The sequence below is a fragment of the Ovis aries genome, chromosome 2 (assembly GCF_016772045.2).
Source record: "Ovis aries strain OAR_USU_Benz2616 breed Rambouillet chromosome 2, ARS-UI_Ramb_v3.0, whole genome shotgun sequence".
In the NCBI taxonomy this organism is placed as follows: Eukaryota; Metazoa; Chordata; class Mammalia; order Artiodactyla; family Bovidae; genus Ovis; species Ovis aries.
In genome coordinates this window covers 157,958,364-157,973,956 of record NC_056055.1, presented here as the reverse complement: position 1 = coordinate 157,973,956, position 15,593 = coordinate 157,958,364, and the positions used below count along the sequence as shown (strand labels likewise).

At 38.4% G+C, this 15,593-nt stretch overlaps 1 protein-coding gene across 49 annotated transcripts in view; it reads right to left on the bottom strand.

The window, feature by feature from the left end:
• The window catches only part of NEB (nebulin), a 202,814-nt gene that overhangs the window by 71,896 nt on the left and 115,325 nt on the right, over nucleotides 1–15,593 (bottom strand). For all 49 annotated transcript variants that reach the window (XM_060409928.1, XM_012137496.4, XM_042243869.1 and 46 more), the window contains exons 87-100: nucleotides 14,069–14,173; nucleotides 13,399–13,506; nucleotides 12,254–12,565; nucleotides 10,052–10,255; nucleotides 9,606–9,710; nucleotides 5,002–5,106; nucleotides 4,590–4,901; nucleotides 3,807–3,911; nucleotides 3,175–3,273; nucleotides 2,810–2,911; nucleotides 2,577–2,684; nucleotides 1,784–2,095; nucleotides 355–459; nucleotides 140–244 (exon numbers count right to left, since the gene is read on the bottom strand). In XM_060409928.1, the coding sequence (XP_060265911.1) occupies nucleotides 140–244; nucleotides 355–459; nucleotides 1,784–2,095; nucleotides 2,577–2,684; nucleotides 2,810–2,911; nucleotides 3,175–3,273; nucleotides 3,807–3,911; nucleotides 4,590–4,901; nucleotides 5,002–5,106; nucleotides 9,606–9,710; nucleotides 10,052–10,255; nucleotides 12,254–12,565; nucleotides 13,399–13,506; nucleotides 14,069–14,173 (2,187 nt within the window). The remainder of the gene's footprint in view (nucleotides 1–139; nucleotides 245–354; nucleotides 460–1,783; nucleotides 2,096–2,576; nucleotides 2,685–2,809; nucleotides 2,912–3,174; nucleotides 3,274–3,806; nucleotides 3,912–4,589; nucleotides 4,902–5,001; nucleotides 5,107–9,605; nucleotides 9,711–10,051; nucleotides 10,256–12,253; nucleotides 12,566–13,398; nucleotides 13,507–14,068; nucleotides 14,174–15,593) is intronic.

Below are 15,593 nucleotides of genomic sequence, written 5' to 3'. Positions count from 1 at the left end.
ACATTCTCCTCTGAAGATTTTCTTATAATTTACTCCCCATTTTCTTACAAACCATTATCTGGAGTTAAAGAAAGTCTGTTCAATGACAGACAGTTAAGCTCTCAGTTTATATACCTTATTATACACAAAGAATACTTACATCGCTTTGATTGACTGCGTTAATTTTGGCGAGAACAATCTCTGGAGGATCCACCACACTTGTAAAGTTAGGATAGTTGGCAAGAGCATCTTTCTTATATTTTATCTGCAAAGGAATAGAGACAATTGAGATAGGTGGTCCCCTACAGGGTACCTATCCCCCACACGGTAGGTAAAGAGGCCAGGCTTTATATAGGAAAAAAAGGCTCTGCATACCTGATTCACCATTTCCTGGTTCCTGGTAACCCTCACATGGTCCACAGAATCCAGGGGCATCCAACCAATGCCTCGGAGCCACTCCAAGTCAGCTTTGTAGATATTCTGAGAGCAGAAAGGGAGACACAATGTGGGTGTATGTAACTCGGGCACATGATATCAGGCAGATTAGAAACAACTATCTCAGAAGGTTTTTAAGGCTTTCTCTGTAGTGGCTATGCCTCATTGATTCAAACGTGATTTCATCTGTACACCTGAGCAATATTTCTCATGGCTGTTAATATGAATGAGGAACTACGCAAGGTGATTTGAGAGATGAGTTTAAAGTCTCTGAAGTGTAGAGAGAAGTTATCTCGCAGTGGGAGGTGCTGCGAGAGCAAGACCACTTAGATGCTGTGGGAGTTAAGGGTAGGGAACCGTTTTCACCTGTGAGCATAAGACAAGGTTTTGCCAATGAAGTTATAGTTTTAGATGGACTTGATATATATAGTTTTATAGAAATCTGTGGGGTATTCAGACTAAACAAAGGAAGTCACACAAGTAAATGTTCGTGTCTTGTAGGGTTAGGGGCCACCCCTCCCTGTCTATCTTTATCCTCGCCCTCACTTTCTGGATTCTCTCAGGCCACCGCACACCACATAAAGAGGAGTTGCTAATCTGATTAAAGTTCCACAAAGGTTATCCTGCTGCAGCCACCAGTGAGATGGGATGTTCAAGTTTAGTACCTATGCTGCAGGCAGAATCTGACATCCTGTTTTGGTAATAATGAGAAGACCCAGGTAGGCTTAGCTTCTTGGCGCTCCTGAGCATCACAGATGCATTGTTTCTGTTTTCCACAGACTACTGGTGGCAGGTAGAGATCTTGATTCAGGCTTCAGGGGGAGGTGACCTGAGATATATTCTCTATCCCAACTTTGCCAACTTCTGTATAAGGGCTTCTGGCCCTTCTGCAGCTCATCAGTACATTTTGTCCCTTTTGCTTTGATTCCTTGCAAGCAATTCCTTCGTGAAAGCCTTGAGGAAGGAGATGCTTGGCAAAGCAAGGAGGCATTCCCAGGTCTTGACTACACTATCATGTAATATTATTGAAATCCCAAATCAATGTCAACTCCCGTCCAAACCAATGATTATTTTAAGTCAGTTGATAATTTTCCATGCACATGTGAAGAACTGTTGATGATAGAGATGGTACAGAAACAATTTTTTAAAACTTGACTCTGAATGTTATTCAGAAACGCACAGTCAGTAAGCAAAGCCGTCCATTACTGCTCCCAACCTTTTTCTACTTCATATCCAGCCTCAGTTCCCTTCTGAGAGCAAACTATGTATTTATGGTTATGAGTTTCAAAGACTGGAGGCTCCAAGTTAGTGCTTATGATTCTGAGTAGACCATATGCCTCTGGATAATTAAGAGACAAAAATCACTTACATCACTCTGTAGGTCATAGGCCTTCCTTGCCTGAATAACATCATTTTGGTCAGGGTGACATATCCATTGGTGCAGGTAAGTGCGGTAATCAATGTCACTGGCAAGCGCCTGTCCCTCCTTGGCTGCCAACACCGACACCATATCAGGAGGTATATGGATTTTGGCCTTTGTTTTATGATAGCTCTCTTTGTAAAGTCTGTCATTCTGAATCTGGCCTGCGTGCTCGAACCAAACCAGTTTAGGATCATCTCTCATCGTCGGGACACCCACATAATGACCTTTCTGCTTGACGTGTTCAGCTTTGTATTTCAGCTGGTAGGAAGAGGAACAGAGATTCCATCAATTTAGACACACACACAAGGCAGAGGGGGCTTGAAACATCAGGCAACCTCAGGCCCCCAGATATTTCTGTTACTCTCACAAGAATAAATATGAAAAAAATTGAAATAGAGATGAAAGAAATTCCAATTTAAAATAGAAAAATATACACTTATTTTCTAATTCTGGCAATATCTTATTTGAAGGCTTAGAGATTTTAGGGAAGCAGAGAATAGAAGAAACAAATAAAGACCTCAAACAATAGTTTGTGAAGAAGCAGAGAAAAAAATATGAAGAATGCCAAGAGCCTACAGGAAAAGGACAAGAAGGGAGCAGGTACTTTGGCCATCCCCAAGGCCGGCCAGGCCTGCCAGCCAGCAAGGAGCTCTCCATGATGCTATGTCTTAGGGTAACTGGGTCCCTGTAAGGGCAATGGCCAGCCTTTGCAATGTGCACTCCAATCAGAATAACTTACCTCACTCTGAACATCACCAGAATGATGGGCATGAACGAATGGCACAGCATCTGGGGGCAAAATGTAACCGGTGGCTTTCTGTTTCTCCCAGCTTTCCTTGTAGAGATACTAAAAGACAGAGACATGACAAAGGGTTAAACCAAGGAGTTGGAATCGAGGGCTCAGTCTCCTACAGACATGTTAGAGTCCTCCATCCTCACAGAAAGTGTCAGGCGTCCAGGCAAAATCCTTACCTGGTCCAGTATCCGGGCTGCCTCCTGGGCAGCGTGCAGCTGAGGGGTTTCTGTGAGAGTGTACTTTGATTTTGTGTCATTCCAATCTTTTCGGTACTTAATCTAGAAATGAGAAGCAACTTGGTAAGCTCCTTGATATTAAGGACACATAATGTTGCCCAAGCAACTGCTAGCATCAGTCGTCTCATTATTTACAACATGTATCTCAGACAGTGATTGTACAATGAGTGTATAAGGAAGCAGAAAAGCTTTGGAAATGACATCTTCCAAACCCAGAAATTTTATCATTTAAAAAAAACTTTTAACAGATCATCTTTATTTAAAAATTTAACTGAGCCATTTTAGAACAACAGTCATGTACTTACATCGTTCAGGATTTCACCACTATGTTTTGCTGTCACGTAATCAACTCTGTCATCCACAGGAGTAAAGTTGAGAGTTTCTATTTTTGTGCGATATTTTTTCTATGGGAAAGAAAATCTCTTTTAGAAAATCATTGTCTCTGGTCCTGAGCAAGATATGCTGCATTTAAGCGTATGTCCGTACTAGAAGTGTAGAATGTCATATTTCAGTGGCATCTTTTTGGCAACATGGCTTTCTTCTTAGCATTTTATTTTTAAACAAATGGGTTGACATCTTATACCTTCACAGATTTTAAGGTAGCAGGTTTGCTTAGCTCCCAAAATCATGTAATATATCATTACGTGTACTCAGTGTGTATATATGTGTTTTTCAATTTTCAAATTTCTCTCACATGTATTGCCATCGAGGACAGAAGAAAATTTCCATTTATACAATTCCAAGCATCACTGAGTGGTCTTACGGGTATTCTTATACCCGTGGTCCCACAATGTGACAGGGACAGTACAAGATTATTTTGGAAAGGACAGCAATTGAAACTGTAATTGTTGATAGGGAATGACTGCATGTTAGCTGGTGTATTTTTGTTTAGTTTCTTAGGAAATGTGCTGAATGTCAGGATAAGATCTTGGAATACCTCATTGAAGATGTCTCCCATATGCTTGGCATGATTGACAGAAACAGAATCAGCTGGCATCCACCCAATCCCACGTAACCATTCCAAGTCAGCCTTGTAAATAGCCTGTGAAAATAAGACCAGGAAGAAGTCAGTGAGCCCGGTCACATTTATTCTATTTGTTGGTCTGATGGAGAAATGCAATTTAAGGATGACATACTCAAGCACCAGACAAGTAACTTAAGTAAATTAACAAGGCAGCTGCATAATAAACTGGGGGCCATGTTTGCTATTTAAAGGGGTTTAGCCTTAATTCAGCTCGAGATCATGACTACCAATGGCTAGTTCATGTCTGGAGCTCCATCTTCTAATTTTTTTCCAACAAAATGGGAAATCCTAGATTTGTATACAAAATTCCCTGATTTTAAAACCTTTTAAAACTTAATTCAAAATTTAAACACACTGTGTCAACTAAAACAGCATATCTATGCCTGTATCCTGTCCATGGACTGCCAATATTTTACTTACAATTTAAACCTCTGTTGCTGCTTAAGTTCTGTAGAAGTAATACTTTCAGAAGAGTAGTTGTCTTTAACGTGATACAATTAAGAACTATATTCAACTACTACTTATTTCCTTATCCTTCATGGTACGGATTTTGATACCACACTATAAATTCTAACCAAAACCAAATTCTTGGCTGTATAAAGACATGAAGTGATGATGCAAGATTTAATGACATAAACTTTCTGGGAGTCCTGGGAAAATGATGAAAGAGTTCAGGCTAAAATGCAGCCCACTCACATCGCTTTGCAGATCGTAAGCTTTCCTGGCCTGAATCACGTCGTTCTGGTCAGGCATGCACGTCCACTGGTGCAGGTAATGGCGGTAATCAATGTCGCTGACCAGAGTCTGGGAATTTTTAGAGTGCTCGATGGAGAGCATATCCGGGGGGCTCTGGAACTTAGACTTCCATTTGGCCCAGTGCATCCGGTATTCTCTTTCATTCTGAATCTTGCCAGCTATGAGGGCCCAGCGGATCTTGTTGTCATCCCTGGCTGTGCGGGTGCCCACGTAGTGTCCCTTCTGCTTCTCGTGATCAAGCTTGTATTTATACTGGAGACAGAAAAACACAGAAGATGGATCGCAGCACGAACTCGCTATGCACCTGGGGCGTTTGCATGGAAAACTGAGGTGTAAGCAAGGCCACACTCACGTCACTGGCGATCTCCCTGGAGGCCTTGGCAGCCTGGATGGGGATGGCGTCCAGCCGAACGTCACAGCTCATCTTCATCTCATCCCAGCCCTCACGGTAAAGTTTCTGAAGAGGAGGAAAAACAAAGTATTGTTCCCGGTTCAAACTCATCAGTGACTACAGGGGTTCAGGTGGAATTAATAACAAAGGGGTACAGTTTTGAAGTCCTAGAACCAGTTTACAAAAAGAGAATAGGTCAAAGAATCGTTATGGACCAACGTACCGGAGAACAAAATCCTGTCTGGAATCTAAAGATCTGGACTTGACAAGGCTTTTTTTTTTTTTTTTAATTTGAATTATAATTTCAATATAGTTGTTTATGGTTGATGTAAAAGAGTTTAGGTGATTCTTGTATTGATAGCACTGGGATCAGTTTAAGTTCAGACATTAATGGGCTATTATTGAATTTCTTCATAATTCTACTTAATTCTTCATTTCAATTTTGTAACCTTCAGAATTATAAACTTTTTACATTCTGAAAAGCAAGAGGGTTTTTTCATTTGAAAAAGAAGGGTTTACATTTGAAAAACAACAGGGTTTTTCCCTCTCTACACTTTTTTTTTTTTTTTTTTCAGAACTTCTAATACAATTGTTGATGCATATTGTTTGGGAGTGTTAGATCTTTTTACTGAAGCACTGATTGGAGGTAATGGGCCATTTTCTAAGTGTAGCACTGCTGTGTTTGTAAAGAGAAGTCAATGAAAATAGTGGCTGATTTACAGATAACTTTCTAAAAATATGTTCACATTTAAGTGGATAACTTCTGTATTAACAATGTTAGAAATAGTAGTAATTTAAGTGTATAATTCAGAAATCAAACCTATCACCATTGTTCAGAGCTTGAACAAGGCAGAAAGGAGATGTGAATTTCAATTAGTTTCACGGCCTTTGCATTTTGAAAAATGAGTGCTTAGATAGGATCTGTCCTTGTAAGTATGGATAAGTTTTATATGAATTTTCATTCAAGTTTTTGTATTAAGTTTGAGTGGGCCTATTTTAATGCTTGACTTGTTTTCATACAAAAGAAAGTATTTTGCACATTTAAATGTATTATAATAGAGAATATTTAATGGAAATTTGTAATTATGTTATTTTAAATTTTTTGTATTTATTACATATATTATTACACTATTTTTCTTATGTGATACACTTTTTTTTATGTGGTCAGATATAATTTTTACTTGAGCTACAAAAAAAACTGGACTTAGGACTTAATTTCTTCACCTACTAACTGTGAGAATGTGGGCAAATTCTTTAATCTTTTTAAGTCTGAACTTTCTCATATGATTAAAAACAAAAGAACACTCACTGTCTTACCCATGTGATTGGTGTCAAGTTTAAATGAATCAATTTAACATGAATTTGTTTGGTTACCCATAATATTATATACAAATATTCTGAAAAAACTGCTTTCTAAATGCTGAAAATTACTTAAAATAGGGAATTTATCAAGACTACAGTACTAGCAACACTATGTATAAAGAAAGTAAATATTTTGTTTAGTATTCAAATAGGATGTTTGATACCTTCCAAAACAGAAGCCATTCTCATTAGTATCTAAATTTAACAACTTTACTTTTGGCATGGTGTCAAATACTAGTCTTGCTTATATCATGATGCTAATGGTGTGTGCATGCGTGCTAAGTTGCTTCAGTTGTGTTCAACTCTGTGCGACCCTATGGACTGTAGCCCATCAGGCTCCTCTGTCCATGGGATTCTCCAGACAGGAACACTGGAGTGGATTGCCATGCCTTCCTCCAGGGGATCTTCCTGACCCAGGAATCAAACCCGCATCCCTTTACGTCTTGGCAGAGAGGTTCTTAACCAACAATGCCACCTAGGAAGCCTGATATTAATGGTAGCGTTCTGGTATTTCCAGCTGAGAAAGTCATCATGCAAAAGATAGCACATGAGACTTTTCAGAATTCTTTTTCCAAAGATGTCTATGGATTGGAAGGAAGAGGCTGATTCTATGCAGTGAAGAGCTGGCTGTCTCTCCATCCACTCACTTGGATGAATGAGTGCACCATATACTGTACCATATACTGTACCAATTCTAGTCCAAAAGAAGCATCAAAATTTTGCTTTCTTCCCAGCCCTTGGAAAAACTTAGCTCCTAAGAGGCTCATTACAATAAAGTTGGTGGTGCAGTATGGCACATGGTGAGGAATCTTTACTTGGAAGACTCCTCTCACAAAGATTTATTATTTTTTGTAAGATAAAAGGTTCCGAGCAATCATGGACTGTGTTAAGAAAGACAGTATCCTTCTTCTAAGGTCATACTGTTCCACACAAAGAAAAATCTATGTGATTCATGAAGGTACTACCTTTCTTGAAACTTCTTAAACTGTGAAGCTACCCATGTAACTGAATTCTTTCATTTTATCTAACAGAGTTTTAAGTTGATCTCTCCCTTTCCCCTGGCATACAATGATTTATTCTGCAAAGGATGATAATTCTGCCTTTTTCTTTCTGATACTTTTCTCTTTACTCTTTTTTTTCTTTTTTTATGGATTGCTGGCTTTTCATTGCTGTGCGGGCTCTTCTCTAGTTGAGGCGAACAGGGGCTACTCTGTTGCAGAGTAATCGGCTTTTCACGGCAGTGCCTTCTCTCGTTGTGGCGCACAGACCCTGGGGCACACGGGCTTCAGTAGCTGCAGTTCCTGGGCTCAGTCGTTGTGGCACGTGGGCTTGGTTGCTCTGCAGCATGTGGGATCTTCCTGGACCAGAAATTAACCTGTGTCTCCTGCACTGGAAGGTGGATTCTTTACCATTGAGCCACCAGGGAAGCCCTCTTATCCTTACTGTTAATTATTTTGGCATAAATGAAAAGCTTATCACTAAGCTACTTTTAGCAGATGTTTAAAAATGGTAATGAGCCTCTTGATGAAAGTGAAAGAGGAGAGTGAAAAAGTTGGCTTAAAATTCAACATTCAGAACACTAAGATCATGGCATCTGGTCCCATCACTTCACAGCAAATAGATGGGGAAACAGTGGAAACAGTGACAGACTCTATTTTGGGGGGCTCCAAAATCACTGCAGATGATGACTGTAGCCATGAAATAAAAAGACGCTTGCTCCTTGAAAGAAAAGTTATGACCAACCTAGACAGCATATTAAAAAGCAGAGACATTACTTTTCCAACAAAGGTCCATCTAGTCAAAGCTATGGTTTTTCCAGTAGTCATGTATGGATGTGAGAGTTGGAATATAAAGAAAACTGAACTGTAAAGAAAGCCGAAGAATTGATGCTTTTGAACTGTGGTGTTGGAAGAGATTCTTGAGAGTTCCTTGGACTGCAAGGAGATCCAGCCACTCTAAAGGAAATCAGTCCTTAATATTCATTGGAAGGACTGATGCTGAAGCTGAAACTCCAATACTTTAGCCACCTGATGTGAAGAACTGACTCATTAGAAAAGACCCTGATGCTAGGAAAGATTGAAGGTGGGAGAAGAAGGGGATGACAGAGGATAAGATGGCTGGATGGCATCACTGACTCAATGGACATGAGTTTGAGCAAACTCCAGGAATTGGTGATGGACAGGGAGGCCTGGCGTGCTGCAGTCCATGGGGGTTGCAAAGAGTCGGACACCACTGAGCTGAACTGAACTAGTGGGCATCCTTTGTTTATTCCTGACTTGAATGAGAAACTTACTTACTTGATGAGCCTTGTCTTTGAGTTGAAATTTATTCTTAGTTATGACAAGAAAACATTCATTTATTCTTATTATGCTAAGATTTTATTAAAAAAATAAGAATCGATATTTGATTTGGTCATATATCTTTTTAAATGTAATAAAATGAGCATATAATTTTTCTCTTTTGTTCTAGCACATTATCTGTTTTCTGAATATGAAATATTTTTGGCATTCCTAAATGAATCTTAGTTATTTGTATCATATCATATTCACATACTATCAAATTTGATTTATTAATATTTAAGATTTCCTCATTATTATTGGTCTAAAGTTTTCATTTGAGGCACTTGGACAAGTTTTGATAATGGTGAGGGCTTTCCTTCTTTCATTAGGCTCTACAGTTATTTATTCCTTGAAGTTTGGAAAGAACTGCCCTATAAAATCATCTGGGAGACCCTGACATCATAGAGAAGTGAGGAGAGGTCTTTAATAACCCTCTTCACTTCTTATAATATGTTTTTATTCTTTTCCTGGAGTCAAGTTTAGTAGTTTATAATTTCATAAAAAGAATCCCCTATATATCTGGGTTTTAAAATCAATTTAAATACCGTTGTGAAATGAATTCTAATTATTTTATGTTCATCTGAATCTGTCATTCACTCCCCTTTCTTGTTTGTGTCTCTTCATTCCTCTTTCATCATCTTTCTCCTTGTTCCCTTCTCTCTTTTTTCATGTTGAGACCGCCTCACAGTAACTGGCCTTACCCAGTGATTCAGAACCAGGGATCTGCCTCTCTCCTCACTCCTGGGCAAGGGCCTCCTTACCCACACGATCTTCTCTTCCTTGGCTAGGAAGAGTTCCCTAGTGATAGCTTCCTACCAATTGGGCGACTTTCCAAACAAAAGGGGAGTCTGTTGCAGTACTTACATTGCTCACGTTAAGAGCATTGGTTCTAGCAAGATTAATTTCTGGAGTATCTGGCATTATGTGGATTGAAGTTTTATCCTTGTCCCAAACTTCTCTGTACTTTGGCTGTGGAAAGAACCAATAACAAAATTACATCACAGTTTGTAATTTTGCTAGTTGCAGCGTACAACTTTTGATTTTTCTGGTCCGAAATCTTTTCATATTGAAAATTTCCAGAATCCTTTTGCATAAATTACTCAAATTTGTTATGAAATCTGTATTACTACCTTTCATGTGTACTTTGAGTTTTTGTTTAAAATTAGTAAGCAGTAACAAAACAACCGTGTCAACATCACTAAAATCTTTGCTATCATCAGTATTATTATCTTACAAATGGATTACCAGATTAATTATTTAGCATTCCTTTTATAACATGAATTTTAATACAGAACAAAAATGTGACTCACAATGCTAATATTTTCAGCATTTGATTTAGCAAGGACAACTTCAGGTGTGTCAACAATACTTGTGTACTTGAGTTTCACCACAGGTGTCCGATAGACACTGTCTCGGAAGATATGCTGGGCATTCTTGACTCTCAATACTTCCGGAGACCCTTCAGGCATCCAGCCGATGCCACGTAGCCACTCCAAGTCAGCCTTGTAGATGGCCTGGGGAAGGAAACAAAGCCAGGAGAGGCAGGTTTTTGTTTTTTTTAAATCTGTGGTAAAGTAAGAAAGCAGTTTTTCATGTTATATTTTCTCTTCCAGAAACAAAAATTAAGCTGACCATGGGGCTAACAGAAAGAATTTTTCATATGCACAGCAGCACTTGTCCTGCTTGTCTTCTCTGGTGTGTGTGTGTGTGTGTGTGTGTGTGTGTGTGTATGTCTGTGTTCATGCACATACACAAATTCTAGAAAGAGAATGATGCAGAAGGGATGTCCTGCTTGGGGGATGTGTGGGAGATTTTTGAATATCTTGGTTATCATCTCATTAGCCAATGCAGACTTTGAAAAAAATAATAGATTCTCCAACAAGTTCTCCACACAAAAGCCAGAATGGTCTCTACAAAATTCATCATTCAAATCTGATGTCACAACATCCTCCAAACCTATGACTTCCCATTGGTCTCAGGATAAAGATCAACATCTTAACATAAAGTAGGCTGTGCTGATGGTCTAGCATCAGTCCCTCATTCTTCCAGCCTCATCTGACACGGGCTTTGACCCACATGTTCTGACCACACTGGCCTTTCAGTCTGTGCTTTACATACACCCCACTTTGTGTATGTTGGTCATTCTGCAGGAGTGTCCTCACTGCGTTTTCCTCACAACCAACTCCTGTTCTCTTTTCGTCTCTCTAAATCAGCATTTCCCCAGAGAAGCTTTCCCCACCTCACTTTTTCATAGTGCAATGACCACTCTTTTTCAGCCATCCCATTTTTGCTGATATTCATTAGTTGACATCTGTTCCTGTATCATCAACGGGAACTTCCTTAAGTCAGGAACTTCGTCTTGTTCTTCTTTATTCACCATTGTGCCTTTAGTGTTCAGCACAAGACATGGTACATGGCAGGTTTAATAAATATTTTTAAAGGGATAATTAAGAACTCAATCCCTAGTTCCACAATTTCAATCCCACTTGGGTTTTCTTTTTCAGGACAACACTTCCTTTTGAACTGGGATTTGCATTTTCTTGGCTATCTCCACATGTTTTCTCAGGAACATGTAAGTGGTTAACCAGATAAAATTGCTTAATGTGAAACACCAGTTATGAATTTCATGAAAAAACCATTATGTTCTTCAGATATAGTACATTAATATTAATAGGATACAAATATCAAGCTAAAATAAGGAGTAAGAGGGAATGCAGCAAAATTTCTACCTTAGTGAAGCAGGTTATATGTTTTAGTGTGTGAAGTATGACAGATACCCAAAATCTAGAAGGATTCTTGAAGAGGATTACATAGGTTTTGAAGCTTCCCTTTATCATTCTTTAAGAACTTGATCGATATGCATTCTTTATGTGATTCAGGTTAATGAAGAGACTGTATTTATCTAGAAACTGGACTAAATTCACCAAATGGCAATTATTTCAAATGATGGGTTTACTCTTCTATAACAAATTCATCTATTATATTAAAATATCTCCTGAAGCTTAAGGGAAGCTCAGATAATTAAAAGAAGGAATTCATTCTATACAAGAAACAAATATCCTGATAGAATTCATCACTTTCAAAAGATCGAATGGTTAGAAAATATAAGTACATCTAAAAATACTTTGGGCAAACTAATGAAACATAATGTGAAGAATACAAAGGGAAGTGAGTGAGCTTAGAGCACGCTGCTAATCTTTTAAATTAATTTCAAGGAAGACAGCCCCTGTCATTCTTCAACTGAAGAAACATGATGTCAGACAATGAATACGTTAACAAAATCTATAGAAAAACTCTGGTAGTACCACCAACAATGAAGATGAAAACTTTCGGAATAAGCCCAGAAGTAAGGCTTGTGATTAACAAACTTAGTAAAATATCCCAGGGGAGTGCTCAGGCAGGGAAAGCATTCCTGAACATTGGAAGGAGTGACCGGGCAAGGCTGTGGGAGGCTGTCTTCCTGGGGAACAGTCACCACCCCCACGCCCCCAGGCACCACAGCAGCAACTTACATCACTCTGCAGGTCATATGCTTTCCTGGCTTGGATCACATCGTTCTGGTCAGGAAAGCAAGACCACTGGTGTAGGTACTGGCGATAGTCCACATCGCTTGCTAACGCCTGGCCTTCTTTGGCAGCATTGATGGACACCATGTCCCCCGGGATGGTGATCTTGGCCTTGTGGTCATTGTATGCCTTTTTGTACAGCCTGTCATTCTGCATCTTCAACACATTGGCCGCCCAGACCAGTTTAGGGTCTTCCTTGGCATTGCGACACCCAATGTAATGACCTTTCTGTTTCTCGTAAGCAGTTTTGTATAGATACTGGTGGATGTGAACAGAAGAAAGAAGAGTTGTGTCTCCAAACTAACTTTTTCTGGACAGCCTGCTCAAATAACTCCCTCATATTACCCTTTTGGGGGCCCCGTTTTTCTTTAAATTCATACTACAAGTTTTATACTTGATACTTTGGTTTGCCTTCTACGTCTGTATTCATGAAAACATTGTGAACACCTCCAAGGCAAGAGCTGTGCTTCTGGGCTGTGCTCCAGCATAGGATTGCCCACTGTTTCCCAGACTTCGGCCACTGTGTGCCAGTCGCACACGTTCTGCCATAAAACCTTGTGACAATACCTCTTGTACTTCATATTTTACTTTGTCAACTCGATTTCTTGTTTACATAAATGTATCTTAAAGTTTAAACTTATTTACAATTTTTATTTTAAAATTTATAATCCTATCTAAGTGGGCAAAATCAGTGTTTTTCTAGCACACATTAAAACAAATGTAACTGTTTTAAAAATGCTAGTCCATGTACTACATAAAATTATCCCAGGAACCACCTAGGCATGCTGCACTTCAAGAAACAGTAGAATTCTTTGTGCCCACAAGAGTTTAAACATTAACTGATACTGATAAGATATTGAAAAGAAAATCCATATCTGTGCTTAAATATATGAAGTGTGGAAATAAGCAGAGAAGTCAGTCGTCAAAGTTGTTCTTGAATTTGGAATTTTAAAGCAAGACATTAGTAACAATGCCCTTCATTCTACTTAAATATAATTCCTGGGGAATTATGTTAAAGATTAGTACAGCTTTATCTCTCTGTCTGTCTGTGAATTAGTGTTTGTTAAGGCCAAGCAAATAGGGGCTCTCACATCACTGGCAATGTCCCTGGAAGCCTTGGCATGCTGGATCCCAATGGCGTCTGCTCTCAGGTCATAGCCGGTCATCTTGACATCTTCCCAAGCTTGCTGATACTTTTTCTGCAAATGGGGATTGCAATGACACAGTCAATCTGAAGAGGGGGCTACTGAGTCAGCACTACTGATGTGTTCAAGAATACACCTTAACATTTACACTGAAAAATTGACTTTCCCTTGAGACGGATAGACAGGTTTCATACTGAACTTAAATTCTAGTACATTTTAATGACATTTAGTAAAATTCTCTTCCCAAATCTTTTTTTTTTAAAGAAGATAATTTAAAAGACAACATATATGAAAATGAGAAAAATTATGTGTACATAGTTTGGCTTTTAAAAGGAAAAATCAATGATAGGCCACTAAAAAAGAAAACTAAATATTACTATACATGCATATCTATGTTTTGATGTCATGTGTTTGGTGTAAACTACATTTTTCCTACTAAAAAAGACAAAGACATATTATAAACACAGTCTCAGGTGTGTGTGCACACTTACCACTAAAGACTAGAAGTAAAAGGAGTGTTAATGAAATGCCTATTGCTAAGCGCTCTCTGGAGCGCACTACCGAGAGGGCTGGTGAGGCAGAGAGCGTGGTGTGAAGCGGGTGTGCAGGGCCTTACGTTGCTGATCTGTATGGCGTTGATCTTGGACTGCAGCATCAAGGGAGTGTCAGCTGGCACATTCACGTTCGCCTTCTCTCTCTCCCAGGCCTCACGATACAATGGCTGGTAAAAATGAAAACAAAGGATCGTTGATTAGTAAATAAGCCAATTACCACATGAGTAAAACTATCTGTATGATGAAAGTTTCTCTTTGGATGTGTTCAGATATAAATGTAAATCGCGTTTTGTTTTCATCTGTGTTTTTATTCAAAAGGTGCCAAAAGTGACTTCAACAAGAACACATTCATGTGTGTTATAAATGTAAAATGAAACAGAAACATGAACTTATCATCCTTTATTTATTCACATGTAATTATCTGGCAGATAAGCCCTCATTTGAGGTAACTGTGATAATCCACATTTCTAATTGAGTCCTGGCTTTCTTGGCCCAAATAACTATCATAATGTCTAATATTAGAGCAGCCTCTGGACTTTCAACTTATTTCACCATTGAATAGCAATAAAAAGGTGGCAATTTTGTGATCATGGTATTAACTGGTGGACCTATACACAGGCCGGGTTTCAAAATGTGTTCAAAGTATACATCAGAGTGTATGGAGCATGAAAATGCCTACCACACTTATACTGACCAAAGAGTTATCTAGGCAAATGAAGTGTGGATGCTGTTATTGATTGGTTATATGAGATTCTATCTGGATACATGTATGTTCAAGATTCAAGATTCTAATCTTGGTGTTAGCAATTTAAAGTTCACAATTACAATTTTTTCTTTTCTCTTTTTTGAATTATGACAGTATGATACATTTACAGGAGACTGGGAAGATACAGAACAAAGTTACATATAGTTCTATTATACAATATGTTAGTTCTTAAGTAGATAAATGAAGATTTTCAATTGGAGTTTCAATATCAAACTCTCAAAAATTAACAAAATGAATATACAGAAAAGTAGAAGGATATAGCAGACCTGAAAAGCACTATGAACCAATTCTACAATATTAAGATTTATACAATTTTCACACAATAGTAGGATACAAGTTCTATTCTAGTTCTCATAGACAATAAACCAGGAGACACTTGAAACATATCCAGGGACATAAAATAACATGCAAAAATTTCATGGACTAAAGGTATTAAAACCATACAGAGTCTGTTCCCTTATCACTGAGGAATTATATTAGGAATCAATATCAAAAGGTATCTGTAAATAACCCACATATTTTCAAGTGCAATGTGACATTTATCAAGAGAGATCTTTGGCTTAGCCATTGAAAGCATCAACACAGCTAAAAGGCTGAAAAAAACACAGACGGTGATTGCAGAGAAGAAAGCATTTAAATGAGAAATTAATGTCAAAATGAGAAATTAATATCAAAGACGCTTTTTAAAAAGCCATGTATTTGAAAATTAAATGTCCATTTTTAAATGATGGGTGAATCTAAGAAGCCATAACAAAGAAAATTAGAAAATAAAGTTCACAATTATAATTTTTATTGAGACTTATTCAATCTGTCTAAACATA